This window comes from Egretta garzetta, unplaced genomic scaffold (genome assembly GCF_000687185.1).
Source record: "Egretta garzetta isolate BGI_Z169 unplaced genomic scaffold, ASM68718v1 scaffold13, whole genome shotgun sequence".
NCBI lineage: Eukaryota > Metazoa > Chordata > Aves > Pelecaniformes > Ardeidae > Egretta > Egretta garzetta.
In genome coordinates this window covers 1,556,274-1,575,670 of record NW_009259239.1, presented here as the reverse complement: position 1 = coordinate 1,575,670, position 19,397 = coordinate 1,556,274, and the positions used below count along the sequence as shown (strand labels likewise).

The 19,397-nt window shown below is 40.9% G+C and overlaps 1 protein-coding gene across 1 annotated transcript in view; it reads left to right on the top strand.

Moving 5' to 3' along the window:
- COL14A1 (collagen type XIV alpha 1 chain) overlaps positions 1-19,397 on the top strand; it is a 120,362-nt gene that overhangs the window by 97,058 nt on the left and 3,907 nt on the right. The window contains exons 40-44 of the mRNA XM_035891577.1: positions 4,078-4,131; positions 5,103-5,174; positions 7,141-7,176; positions 7,598-7,664; positions 8,177-8,365. Coding sequence (XP_035747470.1) covers positions 4,078-4,131; positions 5,103-5,174; positions 7,141-7,176; positions 7,598-7,664; positions 8,177-8,365 — 418 coding nt within the window. The remainder of the gene's footprint in view (positions 1-4,077; positions 4,132-5,102; positions 5,175-7,140; positions 7,177-7,597; positions 7,665-8,176; positions 8,366-19,397) is intronic.

Below are 19,397 nucleotides of genomic sequence, written 5' to 3'. Positions count from 1 at the left end.
TGGTACCAGTGCTGTAAAATACTTAAACAGATGGCTAGATTGCACTGATTTTAATGGGAGGTAAGCACGGAACTGATATTTATTGGGAGATCTCGAAGAGCTTTGCTGAACTGGGGATAATGTGATATTAGACTTAAGAAGTCCTGGAAGGGAGATTTTTTTTTCCGTCCAGTTGCTGGTAGTTGGAATGACTTCACTATTACAGTCCTCTTTCCTTCCTTTTTGTTTTGATTTCTAGTGTTCATCATGTCTGGTTTTATTTTTGAAATCTATTGAGAAAAGGTCTTTTTCCTCTTAATGTTTTAACTCAACAATTAGTCTATAAAGGTTCTTTTTGTATTTCTGAACTTCTGCTTTTTAGTCCCTGGTTTATTTGTCTTTCTTTGGTTTTAGTACTTCATTAAGAAATAGAGCATCTCCCCTGTCAATTGTGTGAATCCATACAAAGATCATTCTTGTAATGAAATAACCTCCCTGTGAAAAAGAGTGGATGTAATAAAAATACCGTGTGAAGGTTGAATTAGAGTAAAAAATGCATTCTCTGATAATAAAGCAAACTTTTAAATATGCATGATAATATTTTATACCTGTCTGGTAACTGGTTTAAATCTACATCTTATACTCCACATGAAGATCAGTCCCCTCTCATCAGCTTCCAGTTATAAAACAGTGTCATAAAAGCTTTTATAAAATAGAAAATGGTTTATTTTTATTTTATGGCTGGGGCTGTGATTGTTTGGTGTCCTCTTGTGCTGTCCCATATTTGTAGCTGACAATATAGAGAGGTTTTACTAAAGAGAACAGATTGTGCTTCTCCACCAACTCTCCCAAGCATATCATGTTGAAAGATATAGCTGGAATTGCACATGCGAGAGAATCCAAAACAACATCATGCTTCTGGTGAGAATGTAGACAGTAATTAGACTCTCTTGTGCTTTTGGTTCATCTCTTTCAGCCAAGAGTATAAAATTTGGAAGCAGACTGAGACTGACCCTTGTTGAAACGTGTAGGTAGAGGGGAGAAAAGTCTTCCTTTTCCCATATCTCCATGGCTACTGTCCAAGGTCAGGTCAAAATTGCAATCCCTGTTCTTTCTTGCAAAGTGCAAGTCACCCGAGAGGACAGAGCTACACAGCTGCAACAAGAGAGGCCTAATATATCATCCTGAGTGGCAAGCACACTGCTTGATGACACAATGTAGGGAGGGATCTCCATTTTTCTGACTCCCAAGTTTATCATCTCTCTTGTGCCCATGATGTTGTTACTGCTTACTGTTGCCTGGAGGTTTCCTCAGGGGTGTCTTCTCCTGGCCAAGGTTCTTCTTGGCAAAGAGGCATGGTTCTTCCTTAGCAGGTTACAAAGCTCTGGAGGAAGCTCTGTTGGATGTACTTCTCTCTATGTCTGCTAGGGGTGGGACCACAGAGTTAAACTGTCAAGTAATTGATTTCTTTTGCTGAGCTCCTGCAGCTAGTCTGGAGCCCAGAAGTATTGACTTGATTCTAGACCACCCTACATCTGAGGTCACACATCAAAATCTGTCCCATCCTGCTCTTGGCCATGCAGCTCCATGGAGGAGATTTGGTGGCTCAGTAGAGAGTCATTCCTATCCTGGATGTGACTGCATCAGAGAGGAAGTTCTGTTTTGCTAAGTAATTTCCCCAGCCATTCTGGAGACAGTTAAGCAAAGAGGAGACTTCAATAAACAGGAGAGTAAATAACGTCTTTAAGGCTTCAGTGCTCAGAATACAACTTTGAATTCTCACAGTGCTGTAATTTCTTCTACATTACACAGAGCAAAAATAATGGGAGAAAGAGCCAGGAGATACACATTCCCAGTCTTCCTGCCAATTTCCTGGTACCTACTAATCTCTGCTCATTACTCACAAGTTCAGAATGAGTATCAGATCCATTGGGGCCATCAGATGGTCTGAGCAACATCATCTTCAAACCCTGTTAGCAGCACAAGCTAATATCTTCGGTCTTTTACCTGCATGAGAAAATAGGTAGTGTCATACTCTTTCTTGAACCAAACCTTTCTTTAACTTCATTTATAAATAGAAATTTTCACATCTAACAAATACAGTAGGAGGTGATTTTTTGTGGCCAAGCGATACAGACACAGTGCCAGGAGAAATGAATCATAGGAGAATAGACAGGAGATGCTTCTTGAGCAGCCAAGAGTAAGAATACTGCTCAGAAGAAAGAAATTGTGAAATATATTTAAATAAAATGTAACTCTGATCCTACTGTTCTACTCTTTGACTGGGATGGGAGAAGGGGGGGACATACAGCATTATTTTTCTTCAGAAGTTTGTGTGAATCCACACCAGATCCTAGAAGTCGGTGGCAAACTCTACATTTCCCTGCTCCGAGTTAAATTAAGCCCTTAAGAGGGTCCAACCAGTTTTCAGCCAGATTTAGGACTGATCAAGAATAAATACAGATTTTAAATCTTTGCTTTTAAAAGTGAAACGTGCTTGTAACTAGGAAGGTAGCGGTCTTCCTGAAGGTTTTAATGCAAACTAGACTTGGTTTTGTAACAGTATCTTCTAGGGACTTCCATGTTGTTATCAAACTGTGAATAGCTATCATTAAATTTTTCAAAACATTGTTCACAGCTAAATGCTTCTTCCAGAGAATATCAGAAACCCTATTTTATAATTTTTAATGCATTTCATAGTTCCTTACACCATTCTCTGTTTCCTCTAGAAACACCAGTTTTGAAGATGGAACACTCTCCTTTGCAAATTTATTTAATTGAGTGAGGCTTGCATCTTTTCTCCGTGTATGTCTTAAAACTACTGTGATAGAGACACTACTAGTATCTCTATTTCAATGCTGCTTAGCTGTTACATTTGCTTTAGTTCTTACTGTGATAGGGGAGCTGTTTTGGTCCTTGAAGCTTCAGGAACCATCTGGCTACACTGTGAAATAGGAAAGTATTTCCTTATCAAGTCTAAGGATGCATAGATGACATAATATGAGTTGACTATGTGGCTTATTTTATCATCGGAACACCCTTCTAGTGGAATTTTAAAAAATCCTTTCCAGGTACATGGCAGATAATATTCCCCAGCCATTTTTTTTATGCCATATGATAGCAGGTTTGAATCATAATTTCCGAATTATGTAAAGCATAAAGCTAGTAGCTCATGCTATATTCATTACTAAACCCATGTCAGAAATAAAGTTTCATAAAAAAAGGACAAAACGAAAAAGATGTCATTTTTTTTCTTGAAGTTCTATGAGATGCTGAGGCCTAGAATGTTCTTCACCGTGCATAAACACTTTCAAACCCTCTCTTTCCTTCCACTCTCACCTCCATATTCTGGTCTTGAGCCAGAGATAAGATCGTATTTCTCTTTTTTAGGCTGTGTAGTAATTAAAGAATTGACTTACCACCAGGCTGTTCAGAAACCTATGCTTTATAGCATGTGGATACAAAATGTACATTGGGTAATTTGCAAGAATACTTTATTAATAGTGCATTTTCTTCTACATCTGGTCAGTCTTTTTTCTATGATTTGCTTGCTTTCCAGTTTCCAAGTTATCTTTAGTTTTTGGCTCTCACTCGGTGATAGCTAGTACATGTGTACAGTATTGCTGGGCAGAGAGATAGACTCTCAATTGCCATCTTTCAGCACTTAATCAGTGGGACTGTGAATAGTTGCAACCAGGGAGAACACATATAAAAGTGTGACCCATCTTGTGGTAGAGAAGTCTGACAGCAAATGCTCTCATTTACTGCACTACATCAGTGTTATAAGTAAAATTCACTCAGAGGTGAAAATTGCTGGTACAAAGAGTTTTGCATTGCTGCTTCTTACTTCAAAAGTATTGTGAGACTAGTTGGGTGTTTATTTTTTAAATATTGGTGACACTGTAGCTCCTTGTCAGAAATAAACCCTCTCCAGGGCAAATATGGGAACTTTCTTCTAAGAAACCACTACCACCGGTTATTAATTTAAGAAAAAAACAAAGAACAGAAAGAAAAAAAAAAGTTGTTCTAGATGAAATGGAAGAGATTCATGAAATATATATAAAAGCTGATAAAATTGCTTATATTTCTCTTTTATAGGGCCTTCCTGGCAAAGATGGACCCACAGGCCCGCAAGGACCTCCTGGCCCAATGGTGAGTATTGCCCATGGAATCTGTTACTGTAAAAGTCATCAGGATTTTGGGGGATTGTAGGTCACTGTTATCTAGGCTTCAGCGGATAGACCAAGGCCAAGGGTTCTCCTTGGAAGTTAAAATTCTCATGACACACGGGGTTGGCAGAGAGCTGCTTGTCCAGTGTCATTTCTTTCCACTCTTACGTAGCTCAAGAAAAAATGTCTCCCATGGGAAGGGGAGACAGTTGTTCCATCACAGATAGATAGCTCATTCTTAGTCAAGTAACTGTACTATGTAAAAGGAATTAGTGCTCTTAACATTTGAAACAAGACTTTCCTCTTGCAAGAAATTTCAATTAGGATTGTTAGTTGAAGTGAACCACCAAGTTTTGGTTAGTCTGGAGGCTGGACATGAGTGCGGGTATTCAAATGTTCTCTTTTACTTTACTCTCTTTTTTCTCTCTCAATTACTCTCAAGGAAGACAGCAGAAGCCACATTCAGACTTCAAAGCAAGGCATCTTTTGCTTCCAGAATCAGTCTCATCCTTCTCAGTTAGGGCAGCTAGTCAAAGTTAATGCCTTCTGGATAGATTTAAGACATTAGGTGAAACTGCTGATGCTATTGAGTATTCTCCAAGCAATCCCATTCTCTTTACAAAGAATGTTCTGAGTCATGCCCCTGAACACAGTAGTAACGTCACAGGCTTTAGTCTTGAGGTTCAGCAATCTGTGCCTGGTTCAGAAAGCGAGCAACACAAGTCCATTTTTCTCTAGTGCTTTTCTCAGAGCTGTGCTTTCGGTGCTCTTTCTCCTGCAACATGTACTTCCTAGTCCTCTCTTCCAGCATCTCCAGTCTTTGACTTGCAGAACTGTCTGTGTATGGTCTGCTCTGTGAATTTCCTCTCCATCACACAGTTATTTCTCCCATCAGGATTAATGGATGTTGATTATCATCAGCACTAAGTATTCTCTTTCTCTTTTTCCATATAGGGCATACCTGGTGCTCCAGGTGTTCCAGGTGTAACTGGAAGCCAGGGGCCACAAGGTGATGTGGGAGCTCCTGTGAGTAAAATTAGTTAATATTGCTATATTTGCTGTTGTGGATTAATTGGTTTCTGATCCTGGCTTCACTGTTTTACAGAACTCCTCAGTATTTATAGCTTATGACCTGTTTGCAGTTAGTGGCTAAGTGAAACATCATATTGGTCTTTCTTGTTCATTCCTCATAATTAAATTTATTTGTTGATCTTATGTACCATGTTTGTCATATAGGGATTAGCGAGTCAAAACACAAGATTAAAACACAGAAGTTAAAAACATAACAGTACGTGAATTTGTAGTCTGTGTGTAATTAATTTCTCCTTTTTTCTTCCCTTTGCACTTCAAGCAACTCTCAGGAAATCAAAATATGTCATTTATTAACCTGAATATTTCCAAAATATTATACTGGTTTTCAAACTGAAAATATTGCATGAATAAAAAAATGACTTTCACAGTTACTCTGGGTTTACATCAGGGCAACTGACTAACGATTAGGGCTTTTTCTAGAATGTCATTATAAATTTGACCATCAGTTCCATTAATGGAAAATTACACCCTCTATACCAAAAATAAGTATTAGGAAGCTCAAATACTAAGTTTATCTTTCAGCTACTTTCTTTATTGTAATAAAAACCAAAACAGTTTAACTATAAGAAAGGAATACAACTATAAAATGAGTGTGTAAATTACGTAAAATAGAAGATTTACAGTTGACCTCTTTTTCTCTATAACAGTTCAGATAATATTGTGTATTCACATTTTAACATTTGACCACTTGTTGATTATAAAGCCTGCTCAATTTTTTTTCCAGTGACCGTTCTATTTAATTTGTAAAGGCATCAGAATGTGACAATGTGTATTTCTGACTTGATTTATAGAATGTAATTTTTTTTTTTTTTCAAAAATCCAGTTTGCTTTGGAGATTTAGTCCAATGAGAGCATTTCTATTTGGTTAAGTGGAAATTAAATGGCTGATAATAAATAAGCAAAGATAATAACTTAATGCCCAGTTCTGCATAGTTTCTACGTGTAATCATGAAATCTACTAAGGAGATTTGATGAGCTATGGAACTTATTACTATCAATGTATAACATTCAGTTCCTGTCCAAACACATGTTCCAGATATTGAACTAGATTTCCTAGAGTGTACATATTCCTGTGAGTCATGTAAGACCTCATCTGGGAATGTTTAGACTCCAGTAGTTTTGAAAAACCAGCTAGGTGGGTAAAAAATTATTGAGTTTCAATAACTGTCTTTCCCCAAAGGTGGAGTGATAGAAAAGAGGCTTAGAAATAATCTTGCAGTCTTTGTAGGAGTTTCTTCGTTCCCAGGATAGAATAAGCTATGCTTTAACCATGCATCGGTCAGCTGGTTACCTCTTCATGCAGGCCTACCCTCGCTTCAGGAGCTCCTGAGAGCTGTCTTGCCTACCCCAAAAACCTCCAGTGGTGAAGTTGTAACTGCCCTAGACAACTTGTTCCAATCCGTAATGGTCCTTACCGTCATTACAGTATTACATTGTCTTGAATGTCATACTTGGTTTTCTGTGCAGTTTAATCCCATTGCTGACTCTGTTCATAGCAGATGCAGAGTCTTGGTGCAGCAAATGCCACAAATTTCAGACTGATATTTTGTCTCCCTTCAGCCTTCTCTTCCTTATACTCAGTGATGGTTAGACCTGTTTCAGCCAGGTGGAATGCATCATCTAGTGGCCTGCCCTTGCTGGCATTTTAAACAAGGGAATTCAGTATGTGACAACCCCCCGAGAAAGTCATTGTCGCTGTGTAATTGCCAAAGGTGAACGTTCTGTTGAGTACTGAAATGGAAAATGTATATTCATTGTTGTCATATAGCCTCCTGGAGTCATGTTCCTTGTTTGGTTTTTCTCCTTTTACTGTGGTGCTGCAAGGGAGACAATGTTTAGGCATTAAAAATTTTGAGTAAGAACAAAATGAGAATCAATTTTGTATTGAATCTTTTCATAGGGTCCTCCTGGAGCTAAGGGTGAAAGGGGTGAGCGGGTAAGTCCATGTTCACGTTAGACACCATTTTTTTTTCCTGTCTGGCCTTCTGTCTCATAAATGCTTTCTCCGTAAATTTATGTCTCTCTGTGTTCACAGGCACAATAGTTTTCTCTGTGCAATCATGCAAACTTTCCTTCTTTTCCAGCCATTGTGTTATATACAGCTACAGTAATGTTTGAAGGTGAGAAGTATGTGGCATTAAGCATGTCTCCAAATGTCTCGTCAGGGTTATCTTCTCTGACCTCTGTTTGCTGCCTAAAAACAATAATGGGAACCAGGCAAATCCCAAAACTTTTTTTCTCATCTGTGAGGATATAATCTCTCAGGGTTAATAAATGTCTTTCATTGCTCTAAGCATTTTCAACACAGAAATGTTGCAAAAAATTGTGTTATGGCACTACTGCTGTTTGTTATACAGGGCGATCTCCAGTCCCAAGCAATGGTGCGTGCTGTTGCTCGGCAAGTGTGTGAACAACTCATCCAGGGTAAGTACGTTGATAGTTCACACACTTTTATCTCTAAAATGGATCTTTTCCTGCCACGATTACTTACAAATATGATGCGCTTCAGAGCATTCAAGGGGATCTGTTCATTTTAGGCTAGACAGTCGGGATTTATGTTCTGAGTCAATTTATGTTCAAATGGATTTATGTCCAATTAGAACTGATTAGCATCAGGCACCTAAAAAAAGCCTGAATTGTCTCTGATCTAGTATAGTATGCAGAAACTTCTGCTGTAACAATTTTAAGTTTTTATAGACATAAAATACAAAAAAAAAAAACCCTCCACCAAATTAAGGAAATAAAACTGTACACAATAATGCTTCCCCTTTTCTGGGTGCTCCCTAAACCACTGTTTCTCCACCAACAAGCGCACAACTTCGTATTATCAAAGCATGACAGACCACAGCCTTGAGGACCTGCCAGCGCTCTGTTCAAACTTAGCTGAACCAGGTTATCCACTGCAACTTGAAAATGAGGACATTTTTTCCTGACAGGTCATATGGCAAGATACAACTCAATTCTGAACCAGATTCCAAGCCAGTCTGTCTCAACACGAACCATCGCAGGACCTCCTGGTGAGCCAGGTCGGCCAGGGGCTCCAGGGCCACAGGGTGAACAAGGATCACCAGGCATGCAAGGGTTTCCAGGAAGTCCTGGTCAACCAGGAAGACCAGGAGAAAGAGGTAGGCTTCGTACTTTGCATACAAAAAAATATACCTCCCTTTCTTGATACATTTGGATGGCTTTTGTCTCCTATTTAAGTGCAAGAAGAACTGTTTTCTTACTGATTGTTGAGCTCAACACAGACCATAATGAAAGCTCTGGAGACTCTTGGTCCTGAAAGTAAAGCAGGTTTTGCCATGTGTGATTTGGTGGGATTGGACAGAGGTTAAATGCCTAAACTGCTGAAGATTGGTGCCATCTAATTGGGCACATCACATCACAACATGCTTTCATCTTAGGACTCTGAAGTGAGCTGGAGCTATAAATACATAAGCAAAGGAGCTTTTGGGAAAGGCAGCTGTAAAACTGATAGATTCATGCTTGGGAAAGATTGAGCTTTTCTGCTAAACTTGAAATGTGTCAGTCTCAAGATTTCGAAGGTGTGATAGTCTGAAAGGAGCAAGGTTGACAAGAAGAGGGAAACAAATCCTAGTTTATGAGGGGTTGAGAGGATCAAGGAGAGGAAATGGTGAGGTCAGAGAGAAGTAATACAATTAACTATTCATTTACAGTAATTCTCTATATTCTTACGTGTCTGCTAGGTCTCTTTCTCCTTTTCTCATACAGCATTGTCTAATAAAGAAACAAGCTCCGTGTTTTGATTTACTCTCTCTCTGTGCACCCCTGGCAATCTTTGGTGCACCAGAGAGCACTATCAGAGGTAGCACTGAGTGGATCTATGATTGCAAGAGTGCTTTGAAGACCATCACATGAGGAAGTGACCAAAAACCCAAGAGACAAATGTGATATTCAGGAGCAATGAATTGGTGTTGCTATTACAAAATCTAAAATGGGATTAAAAAAATGAATTGCTATGAAGGCTGTTCAGTTCAAGAGTTTAATAGTTCCAGTTCACAGTAGCCATGATGACCAGAGCTAAAGCACTGTTTTGAAAAGAAAGTCTTTAAGTGAACCTGTGAGTCTGTGGGTCCTTTCTTCCGCTCAAGACTGTAATTCTAACTTTAATTACCTTCTTGAAAAAAGAGGCAAGGTTTAGGGTACTAGCCTCTCAGTCATGCTGCTGCCTGCTCCAGCTGAGCAAAGACCAGACACTGTCCAGAAAAAAGGAGGAATGAGGGGGTGGGAGGCAAGTAGGAAAGAAAATTGGAAGAGGCAGCAAGGGAGGAACTGAATTTAAAAGTGGTGACCCTGAGAGACTGAATGCAGATTTTGGGGTACTTCCTTAAAATACTAGTGTATTTTAAACAGCCTCTCAGGCAGAAACTGTTTTAAGTACACAGAATATTTTTCTGGGGCTTCAGGAATGAAGGAACCAAAATGCCAGGCTACAACAAGGGAAACCTGTGAGGCATTTAGCATGTATTTTCCATTGCGTTTGCTGTGCTGAGGCCCAGACCTGCATGTTGTACTACTATGAAATCACAGATTGATTAGATGTAGTCATTTAAATGAAACATGATGTGGGTTAACCCCCTGCTGATAATAATATCTGGGAAACAGCATTGGTAATAGAGTGAGTGCAAAAAGGGTAAAAGCACATTAAGAAAGAATATTCTTCTTTTCCTGTCTCTACAGATAACTGATGTTAGAAGGGACTGATTCTTGGCAGGTGGTGCTTGTGGGGAGTTTCGTAGTTGGTAGAGAGCAAGCCCTTATCAAGCATACTTCAAGAACTATAATCCATCAGCCGGGGCGCTCTGCAGATTTTCGTAAAATGTGATGCCAAATGTTGGGAGTGTTTTACAGAATTTGTTTTAAGAAAAAAGAATCTATGTGTAACTTAAAGACAAAATAATTGGCTTTATTTGAGTGAAAATGGTTTATAGGATATTCACATAACTGGAGCCTTGCACAGAACCTGGAAGGAGGAGGAAGGAGCTCATTCAGAACCTAGGAAAACATATAGAATAATTTATTAATCCTCGAGCATCTGATTTCTTCAGAGGCAACCGAAATTTTAGATTGATAGTGTGCCTCATGTAGTAGCAGTTTATTTAACAGAAAGATACCTTTTGAGTTGTACAGATCCTTGGGATATTTCAGAATCCATTTCTAAGGAATTGCTCTAAGCTAACCCCAAAATGCAGCAGTGAAAAGTAGGAATTATTTTTACCAGCTTCGTGCTTGTGGAGATTGATCAGAAGTTTCTTGTGCATTCCCAGTTCTGACCTGGTTCCTAACGACATATCATACAGTAAAGTAGAAGACTAAAACCCCTCTGCTTCTGGATGGAAGGGGTTTCAGTTTCCAGTGAATACAGGGAGGAGGGTAAATGGACTCGGGCCACATCCCTTGCTGTGATCTGAAGCGTTGTTTTTTTTTAACTTGTTCAGCAAGTCACACTGTATAGTCCTGTTCTGAAGATCTCCAGCCAGCCACTTGGAAGTCTTTATGAACAATGTGTTTCTTTTCGCTGATATCATCAGCATTTTGGTTGTGTACAAAGTCAATTTAATGTTCAAAACCAGTGCAGGATTAGCAACTCTGAAAAGTCAGCCTCCACCTTTAAGTACAGAAAATACACTGCAAGTGACAGCAGTGTCCATAGAGCGTACTAAAATGTAACAGACATTAAAAGGGAAAAAAGATCATTGGGGTTTTATTATTATTATTATTATTATTATTATTATTATTATTATTATTATTATATTCAGTAGTGTTGCTTTTTTTCCCCCAGAGGTCAAACTATTGGGGTTGCTGCATGAACCTGTCACTGGCTCTGAGCTGGGTGGCAAGGTGCTGGTAGACTGAGAAGAGAAAAGGTGGGGGGGAGGCTTGACATTTCCTCCTCCTCACCTCTCTTGCCCACCACCCATTCAATCCCAGCCTGTGAGAAGGAGGAACTTCGGAAAGCAGTGTGGAACTGGTTAGGAATCATGCACCAAAGAGAGCTGTACTGGAAAATGTCAGCAGTGAGAGATCTTGACATCAGCGAACCTCCCCGCTAACTCGCCTGGCCAATAACTTCTTTTCCCTTGTTTATCTTGTCACTCTGCCAAGCGTTAATCAGATGTTTTGGAAGGAGCCTCGGATTGAGAGAGTGTCTTGGAGTTCTGTTAGAAACCTCCACTTGAACTTCTAGGTCCAGGGTGCCCCATTCCTGGATGTGTTCTCTCATTAGTAACACACTGAGCTGGTCCTTCCAAGAAAGACCACCTCAGTGAGAGAGGATAAATCATTCTCCTGACAGATTCAGTTCTCAGTGTCTGTTGCCAGCTGAGATCTATTTTTTCCAATGTAGATGTCACTGAATGGATTAGGATTGCACTAAGACATTGGTTATTTAGTTTCTCCAGTTGATTATTGTTTTAGCTGTACACTGCGGGGTCTTCTCTGTTGTATTTTTCTAATGATGTGAAAAGAAACTTCTCTGGCAATCTCAGTATTTGTTAGTAATATTAACATTTCATTGGTGCCCCAACAGGCCGTTTGAATTGGACTAGTGATTTAAAGATTAAGGAGGCCACATTGCATTATCGGTCCCCTATAGTACATAATCCCAGATAAATTACTAGAATTTTGCTCTCTTACATATTTGCATAAATATAGGAGTTTGGGAAAAAGAAACAACCCCACAACTGCTGATTGTTCACAGCACTAATCTCTTTTTATTTTAATTTGTGCACAGTACTGGTTTCTATTTTTATTTCAGCTAGTTTGAATATCTCTTACTTTTATTTCATGTTTATGAACTGGGACTTAAATAACTCGTGTCTGGCTTCTGAGTGCTCAGGAAGTAGTTGAACTTTGCAAAATAATATAAAAAAGCAAAGATTGGAGGGGGTGTCAGTTATTTTTATGGGACATGAGTAGTTTTCTCAACTTTGAGGAAAAGGTAAAAGCTATAGTAAAAATTATGCTGAGGTATTGCTAGCTTTCAGATGCTGTGCAAATGAAGTTGTTGTTCTGCTGCTGGGTGGAATTCTCTTATGATGTGTCCTGAAGTGATGCTCAAAACCTAAGGCTACTTGTTGTAACCCACTATGATTAAAATATAATAAATACCTAAGCTGTCACTGGGAAAGTCAGTGTTCTCAAGTACAGCTTCATCCATATTTGATTTCTGGCTTCATATGACAGAGTGAGTTAAGCATGTGTTATCAAAAGCCATGTGTTTACAGCTCTGATGGCAAAATTCCAATGGAATTAAATGGAACTTTCACCAGCTGAGTCAATTAAATGTATTTATTTCCCATTTTAGCTTTATCTGGATAAAAAAAAAAAAATCATCCTGTATTATCGTACGTTATGGTTACAACTGCACCTCTTTGAAAGAGGACATCTTTGGTAGTAGTTTTTCTTAATTGCAATGTGCAGTTTTCCTCAAAGGACATGTTGTGGTTTAACCCCGGCTGGCAATTAAGCCCCATGCAGCCGCTTGCTCACTCCCCCCACAATGGGATGGGGGAAAGAATCAGAAGAGTAAAAGTGAGAAAACTCATGGGTTGAGATAAAGACAGTTTCTGGCAGAAAGCAAAAGCCGATTCTGCAAGCAAAGCAAGGAATTCATTCACTACTTCCCATGGGCAGGCAGGTGCTCAGCCATCTCCAGGAAAGCAGGGCTCCATCACGTGTAACGGTGACTTGGGAAGACAAACATCAGTCCCAACGTTCCCCCTTCCTCCTTCTTCCCCCAGCTTTATATGCGGAGCATGACGTCATATGGTGTGGGATATGCCTGGGGTCAGTTTGGGTCAGCTGTCCCGGCTGTGCCCCCTCCCACCTTCTTGTGCCCCTGGCAGAGCTGAGAGCTGAGAAGGCCTTGACTGGTGTAAGCTCTGCTTAGCAACAACTAAGACATCGGTGTGTTATCAACATTCTTGTAGTAGTGAATCCAAAACACAGCACTATACCAGCTACTAGGAAGAAAATTAACTCTATCCCAGCTGAAACCAGGTCAGGACAGTATTCTCTCAAAGACAAAAATAGATAAGCAATACCTGAGGCTTCCTTTTGCGCAGAAACCATGGACATTTAACTTTCTTTGCTAGAGAATGTGTTTGTGATCTTGTTTTTGGTTTTTTGGTTTTTTGTGTTTTTTTTTTTTTAAATAACTGATGCTTTCAGAGTTTTCTTTAGCAGAGCATTGGAAATAATTGATTTCAGTTGCTTGTGATCTCCATGGGGCTGAACCCAAGACATTGCTTATTTTGAATGGGGACCAGACATAAAAAAGTGGTTGGCATGAAGGGGGAGAGACAGTTTGATGGTATTGCTGAAGTATGTCCAGAGCACTAATATAAAAACAATTACTAGAATTTGAAGCCATTCTAACTCAAATGGAAAATTTTGATACATACTTTTGTCCCTGAGAGTGATTAACCGTTGCAGTAACTTACATGGAGAGTGATGTCTTGTTTGGTTGACTTTCTGTAAGTTGTGCTCTAATGAAATGCAAAGTTGACCTCAGTAGAAAGCAAAATGGGTGAATTTTGAATGTTCTGTCATTTATAGGAGGGAGCCATTAACTATGACCAAGAGGTCTGTGAATATGTTAATTTACACTTGGTAAAGAGCTTTCGTGGAAAGTCCATGAGGGAAGCCCGTGGATTGCTCGATTTTAACGCATGTGAGTTTTGCCTTAGGAATAGGATATTCTTGAGTCAGTGTTTATGTTCTCTTTCACTTGGTAAACTTTACTGGAAATTAGACTACAAGAAACCTAAAGCAGACTTGTATCTTGGCCTTCAGTATGCTTGCGTTAGGAACTTGATATCCATGTGATTTCAAAGGTTTGCCCTGCGCAAGAGCTTCATAACTTGTTGCAGAATGAACATTTTATTCTCAGCCTGAGTAGATTTGTTCCATATTTACCATTTCTTACTGCAGTTTATTCTGTGAACATCACGTATGGGTGTGTGTTGTCACGTGCATAAAGAATAATAATGGAGTGCAGGGAAAGCTGCGATTTGAAAACATTGAGGCAATTGTCTTTGAAGTCACCATGTAATGTTATTGTACACTAGGATAAGCAATGGTCCTTGTACTAAACATCTCTGTAGACTCCACATGGTTATCATGGGCCAGTCTTCTTATGATCAAAGCAGTCCACGCATGCAGACTTTGCCTTTTGCAAATGACAAGCGTTTCCTTGCAGGGCATGTATGGTAAGAGACAATTTAGATGAGTTTACCTTGTTAAAAGGCCTGCAGCAGCAGCAGTGAATTGCAACAGAGGAGTCTCTCTGTATGGCTGAAGCAAGCCAGGGCTAAGCATATTTTAGGTATCTGGAAACTGCATTTGGAATGCAGGACAAGAGGTTTGCCTGAGAAATTAGTCTTTAAAATGGGTGGAATTCCATTGTTGATCACAGATGATGTGTTTTTTTGGCAGGTTCCCCCAAGAATATAAATGTAAGTTAGAGCATATATCTGCCACCTAGTACTGCTTCCTACATACATTATGCAATGCAGTCATTCATCAGAGGTTCTGGATAGCACTTCTGCCTGAAACTGCAATCTCTGCTAACCAAATGCTGGATTGCAAACAGGAGGTTCATACGGGGTGTGGAAGACTGTCGCTGAGAGCAGGAATCCCATGTATTACGCTGCTAAGAATCCTGGAAGAAAAAATGTAAGCAAATTTCAAGATGCCTGAGTAATTTAAACACTTAAGACCCATTGACCTTCAGTGAGATTTAGGAGCTAGGGCTACCAATGGCTATGAATATAAAATTCCTGAAACTTTACCTTTTGGACACTTTATAATCTGAAAGTCTGAATCAGTCTGTACAAGACCAATAGGTACCTCATACAATGAGGTGAGGTAAGGTAGGTGTAGTGCAGTGTGTTAGTACACAGCAGTCAGGTACGAATTTGCTGTGCTGCTGTTCTGAGATCACCAAAGTGGTTGTATTAACACGCTGATGAGCCCTTCCTTAGCATGAGGTTCTATTAGCTCAAGGCTATACCTTCATTAACCTGGTCACATTGCTTTTAGTAATCTTGTAGTTTGGCCAGAGGTTGCTCATTATCTACCTGCAAAAGGCGGGTAGGAATTAATTTAGTTGTAAGAGAAAGCTGTGATGTACAAGCCAGATAGATAGAAAATAGGAAGACTAGATGTGAAGGAGGCTTGATAGAAGAGATGGCAGTGCTAGTTCCTCTCCAGCTTTTTTCCAGTGGCTAAATCGTTAGAGCACAGTTTCAGGACATTTGAAGCTGCATTCCTTTCCTACCTACTACCACCACTGGGAGAAGGTCTTATGGTCCAGTTTGATGAATATATTCCTCTGTGTTTTGGATATTAGATCTTGGAATAAGGTCTGAAACAAGGCCTCCCTCTCCCTGGTAAGTTTTTGAGCAGTTAGGCTAGAGAACCATTCTTAATCTTTTTGGCCTAATGCATCCTAGATGGATTATTTGTATTTGGACATTAGGAAAAATGTCTTCACCAAAAGGGCTGTCAAGCATTGGAATGGGCTGCCCAGGGAAGCGGTTGAGTCCCCATCCCTAGAGGTATTTAAAAGTCGGGTAGATGGGGTGCTTAGGGACATGGTTTAATTATAGAATCATAGAATGTTTTGGGTTGGAAGGGACCTTTAGAGGTCACCTAGTCCAACCCCCCTGCAGTGAGCAGGGACACCTTTAACTAGATCAGGTTTAGTAGTGGAAAGGCTGTGTTAGGTTAACAGTTGGACTGGATGATCTTAAAGGTCTTTTCCAACCTAAATGATTCTATGATTCTATGATCCTGAGGTGGTAGTCAGAACCACTGAGTAGGGGAGAATATATAGTCATGTATCCATGCTACATCATCAGGATTGTCTACACTTGAACATCCAAGATTTCTGGATTTCAACTATATACCACCATCTGAAAATCTGAAGAGCCTGCTTGTGGGATGGGTCTCAGCATGGTAGAGCCACTTTGTGCTGATGCACGGTGGAATGAGCTCTGGACTTCAGGAGGCTCAGATATGGAAGGGTGTTAGAGAAGGGGAGAGGAGACCCCTGAAATCCTACTGGCCTCTTACCCAGACTAGGGCTCATAAAAACTAGTGGCATCATGACACTGATATAATTTAAATTTTTCAGCGTGCATGTGTTTACCTCTTTCTCTGGGTAGGTAGATGGAGAGGCAAAATACATGCCCTGGTGAGTCAGCTCTGGGAGCTGTTCCTAGAAGGGTTACATTCATGGCCTGCCTCCCTCCCACATTTCTTCTTTATTTAATTGTGACCAGCTTAGCACTCTGGCTTCTATAACCTGTCCTAAACGCTTAGCTTTCCTCAGGTACTCTAGAGCAAGTGTAGGTTAGCTGAGTTGTGCGCATCAGGCTGGGCTTTATTCTGCTGCCAAGCCTAAATGCCCTTTGAAAAGCTAGCTGTGTGACAGCTCTGCAGGCTTTGAGACTTGTGGTTAATGACAGTTTTGAGAATTTCACCTAAGATTTTAGACAGTGGAGGAGGTACTCACTGCGCCTTGAGTGCCACAGGTGAAAGCATTAAATCAGCAAAGGAGAACCCAGCCCACACTCACAAAAATTGCAGGTTCTTGAATATCAGTGTGAAGCATCCCTGGAAGTCTGTGTGAAGCACCAGTCATGGGATAACAAGCTACGCGATCAGAAATCTGGCTACTGAGCATGATATAAGCAAAAATTTGCCAATAAGCTTGGCAGGCGATTCAAGAAATGAAGAATTATCGTAATCAAATCAATGTGTTTGTATTGGGTCTAGCTGGAATGGAGACAGCTTTGGAGGCATGAGTTAGCCACCAGGTCTGGCGTACACCCTTGTGTTCCTACACTGGTCAAAGGAACATTTGGTAACTCTTCTAATGTGCTGACATAGATAGGCAGTAATGTTAGACTTGGAAAGATACTGATGCAGCATTGCAGTCATCAAATGACTAAATGGTCAGGACAACCAAAGATTTCACTTTTCTGGGCTGCGACCACACATTGCTGGCTCACGTCCAAGTGCTCATCCACCAGTACCCCCAAGTCCCTCTCGGCAGGGCTGCTCTCAATCCTTTCATCCCCCAGCCTGTGTTGATACTGGGGGATGCCCCAGCCCAGGTGCAGGACCCTGCCCTTGGCCTTGTTGAACCTTATGAAGTTCACATGGGACCACTGCTCCAGCTAAGCAGTGATCCCTTGGGTCAGTTGGGGTCAGCTGTCCTGGCTGTGCCCCCTCCCAGCTTCTTGTGCCCCCCAGCCTCCTCGCCTTGACTCTGTGTAAGCGCTGCTCAGCAGTAAGGAAAACATCCCTGGGTTATCACCGCTGTTTCCAGCACCAATCCAAAACTCAGCCCCATACTGGCTACTGTGAAGAAAATTAACTCTACCCCAGCCAAACCCAGCACATTTGCCCAATATGCTCTAGAAGCAAGAGGGAGATAGCTGCTAATTTGCAAAACAATGGTGTAAACATCACCAGGATTATCACATCTGCTCTCTTTTGCCACTTCTGCTGATTTAGTTTGGCCATGGTTATTTCTCTTCTTGGTGGCCAAGTCTCTCCTGTAAAATACAGTGTTACTAGAGGTGCTTGGAAAGCTTCGGAGACCCCCTAGTGGAAAATGCCGTGAGAAGTGGTTATGGTTGTATAATTTCTCTATGATTAAATAACTGGTCACCACAAGACATGTTTTTTTAACTCAACAACTAAACTGTGCAACCAAAGGAAATAAAAGGTACAAAATGGGAATGAGAAATACCTAACCTTTGCTGGGACAGTGGCAAAAAGCCTTGTAGAAGTAAGGCAAAGAGCTCATCATGCTTTGGTTAAAAACGATGTGCTCAGTATGGAGTTACTGACTGCCGTGGTGTGGCCTGTGTTTTCCAGGCGATGGGGCTACATGGTACATTGCCCTGGAAGCCACCTGTTCTGTAGAAGATGTAGAACTCCCCAGCAAATACCGAATCCCCTGTAATTCAGTAGGCTCTTATTTTGTAAACTCGATGTGAGCAATTCCTTGTCAGTGATGCATGTTAATTCTTTTTTCCACAGTTAAGAATTTGTTCTTACTTATTTGCTTCCATCAGAAATTAGCTTAGGAAGGAAAAAAAGAAAATCTTTGTAACAGTTACCTGAGGGGAAGGGAAGGAAGGAGGCCAGTCACTGGGAATTGTAGATACTGCCTCATCAAGGGCAGCGGCTGTTTTCTTTCTATTTTGGTTTTATGGAGGTGCTCTATAGTGGCTTTGATTCTGAAAGCGTGGAAGCTGTGAAGCAGTGAGAGCAATTACCAGTGCTGGGAGGTCTGGAAAATGGGGGGAAAGTCCCACAAATCAGCCTGGATCTGGTGTCTTTGAACCATCCAAATCAAACACAGACTTTATGAGAGTTTCCAAGTCACGGGTGGAAACTCAGGGTCTGGAATTTGTAGTTTTGACACCTACTTCAGTTCGGCACTGCTCATTGTGATCACTGTGTATAGAAAGTGTTTTTACAGGACGCCATAGTGGTAGCGTAGAAGGAGGTGGAAAGCTGGAAGAAGGTGGTGCCTTCTCTGGATTACTAGGTCTTTGATCTCCATGGATGAGACCCAATGATAGAAATTTAGGGCCATGAGCAAGCACAGGAGCAGAACTCAATGGCTGTGCATGTTGGAACGTCAGAGTTTCGTGACGGGGAGACTCTTGTCTACCTGGACTTCAGCAAAGCTTTCAACACAGTCTCCCATAGCATTCTCCTAGAGAAGCTGGCGGTTCATGGCCTAGATGGATGTACTCTTCGCTGGGTAAAAAACTGGCTGGATGGCCGAGCCCAGAGAGTCGTGGTGAATGGAGCTAAATCCAGTTGGCGGCTGGTCACAAGCAGTGTCCCCCAGGGCTCAGTCCTAGGGCCAGTCTTGTTTAATATCTTTATCAATGACCTGGATGAGGGGATTGAGTGTGCCCTCAGTAAATTTGCAGATGACACCACACTGGGTGGGAGTGTTGATCTGCTCGAGGGGAGGAGGGCTCTGTAGAGAGACCTGGACAGGCTGGATCGATGGGCCAAGGCCAACTGTATGAGGTTCAACAAGGCCAAGTGCCGGGTCCTGCACTTGGGTCACAACAACCCCATGCAGCGCTACAGGCT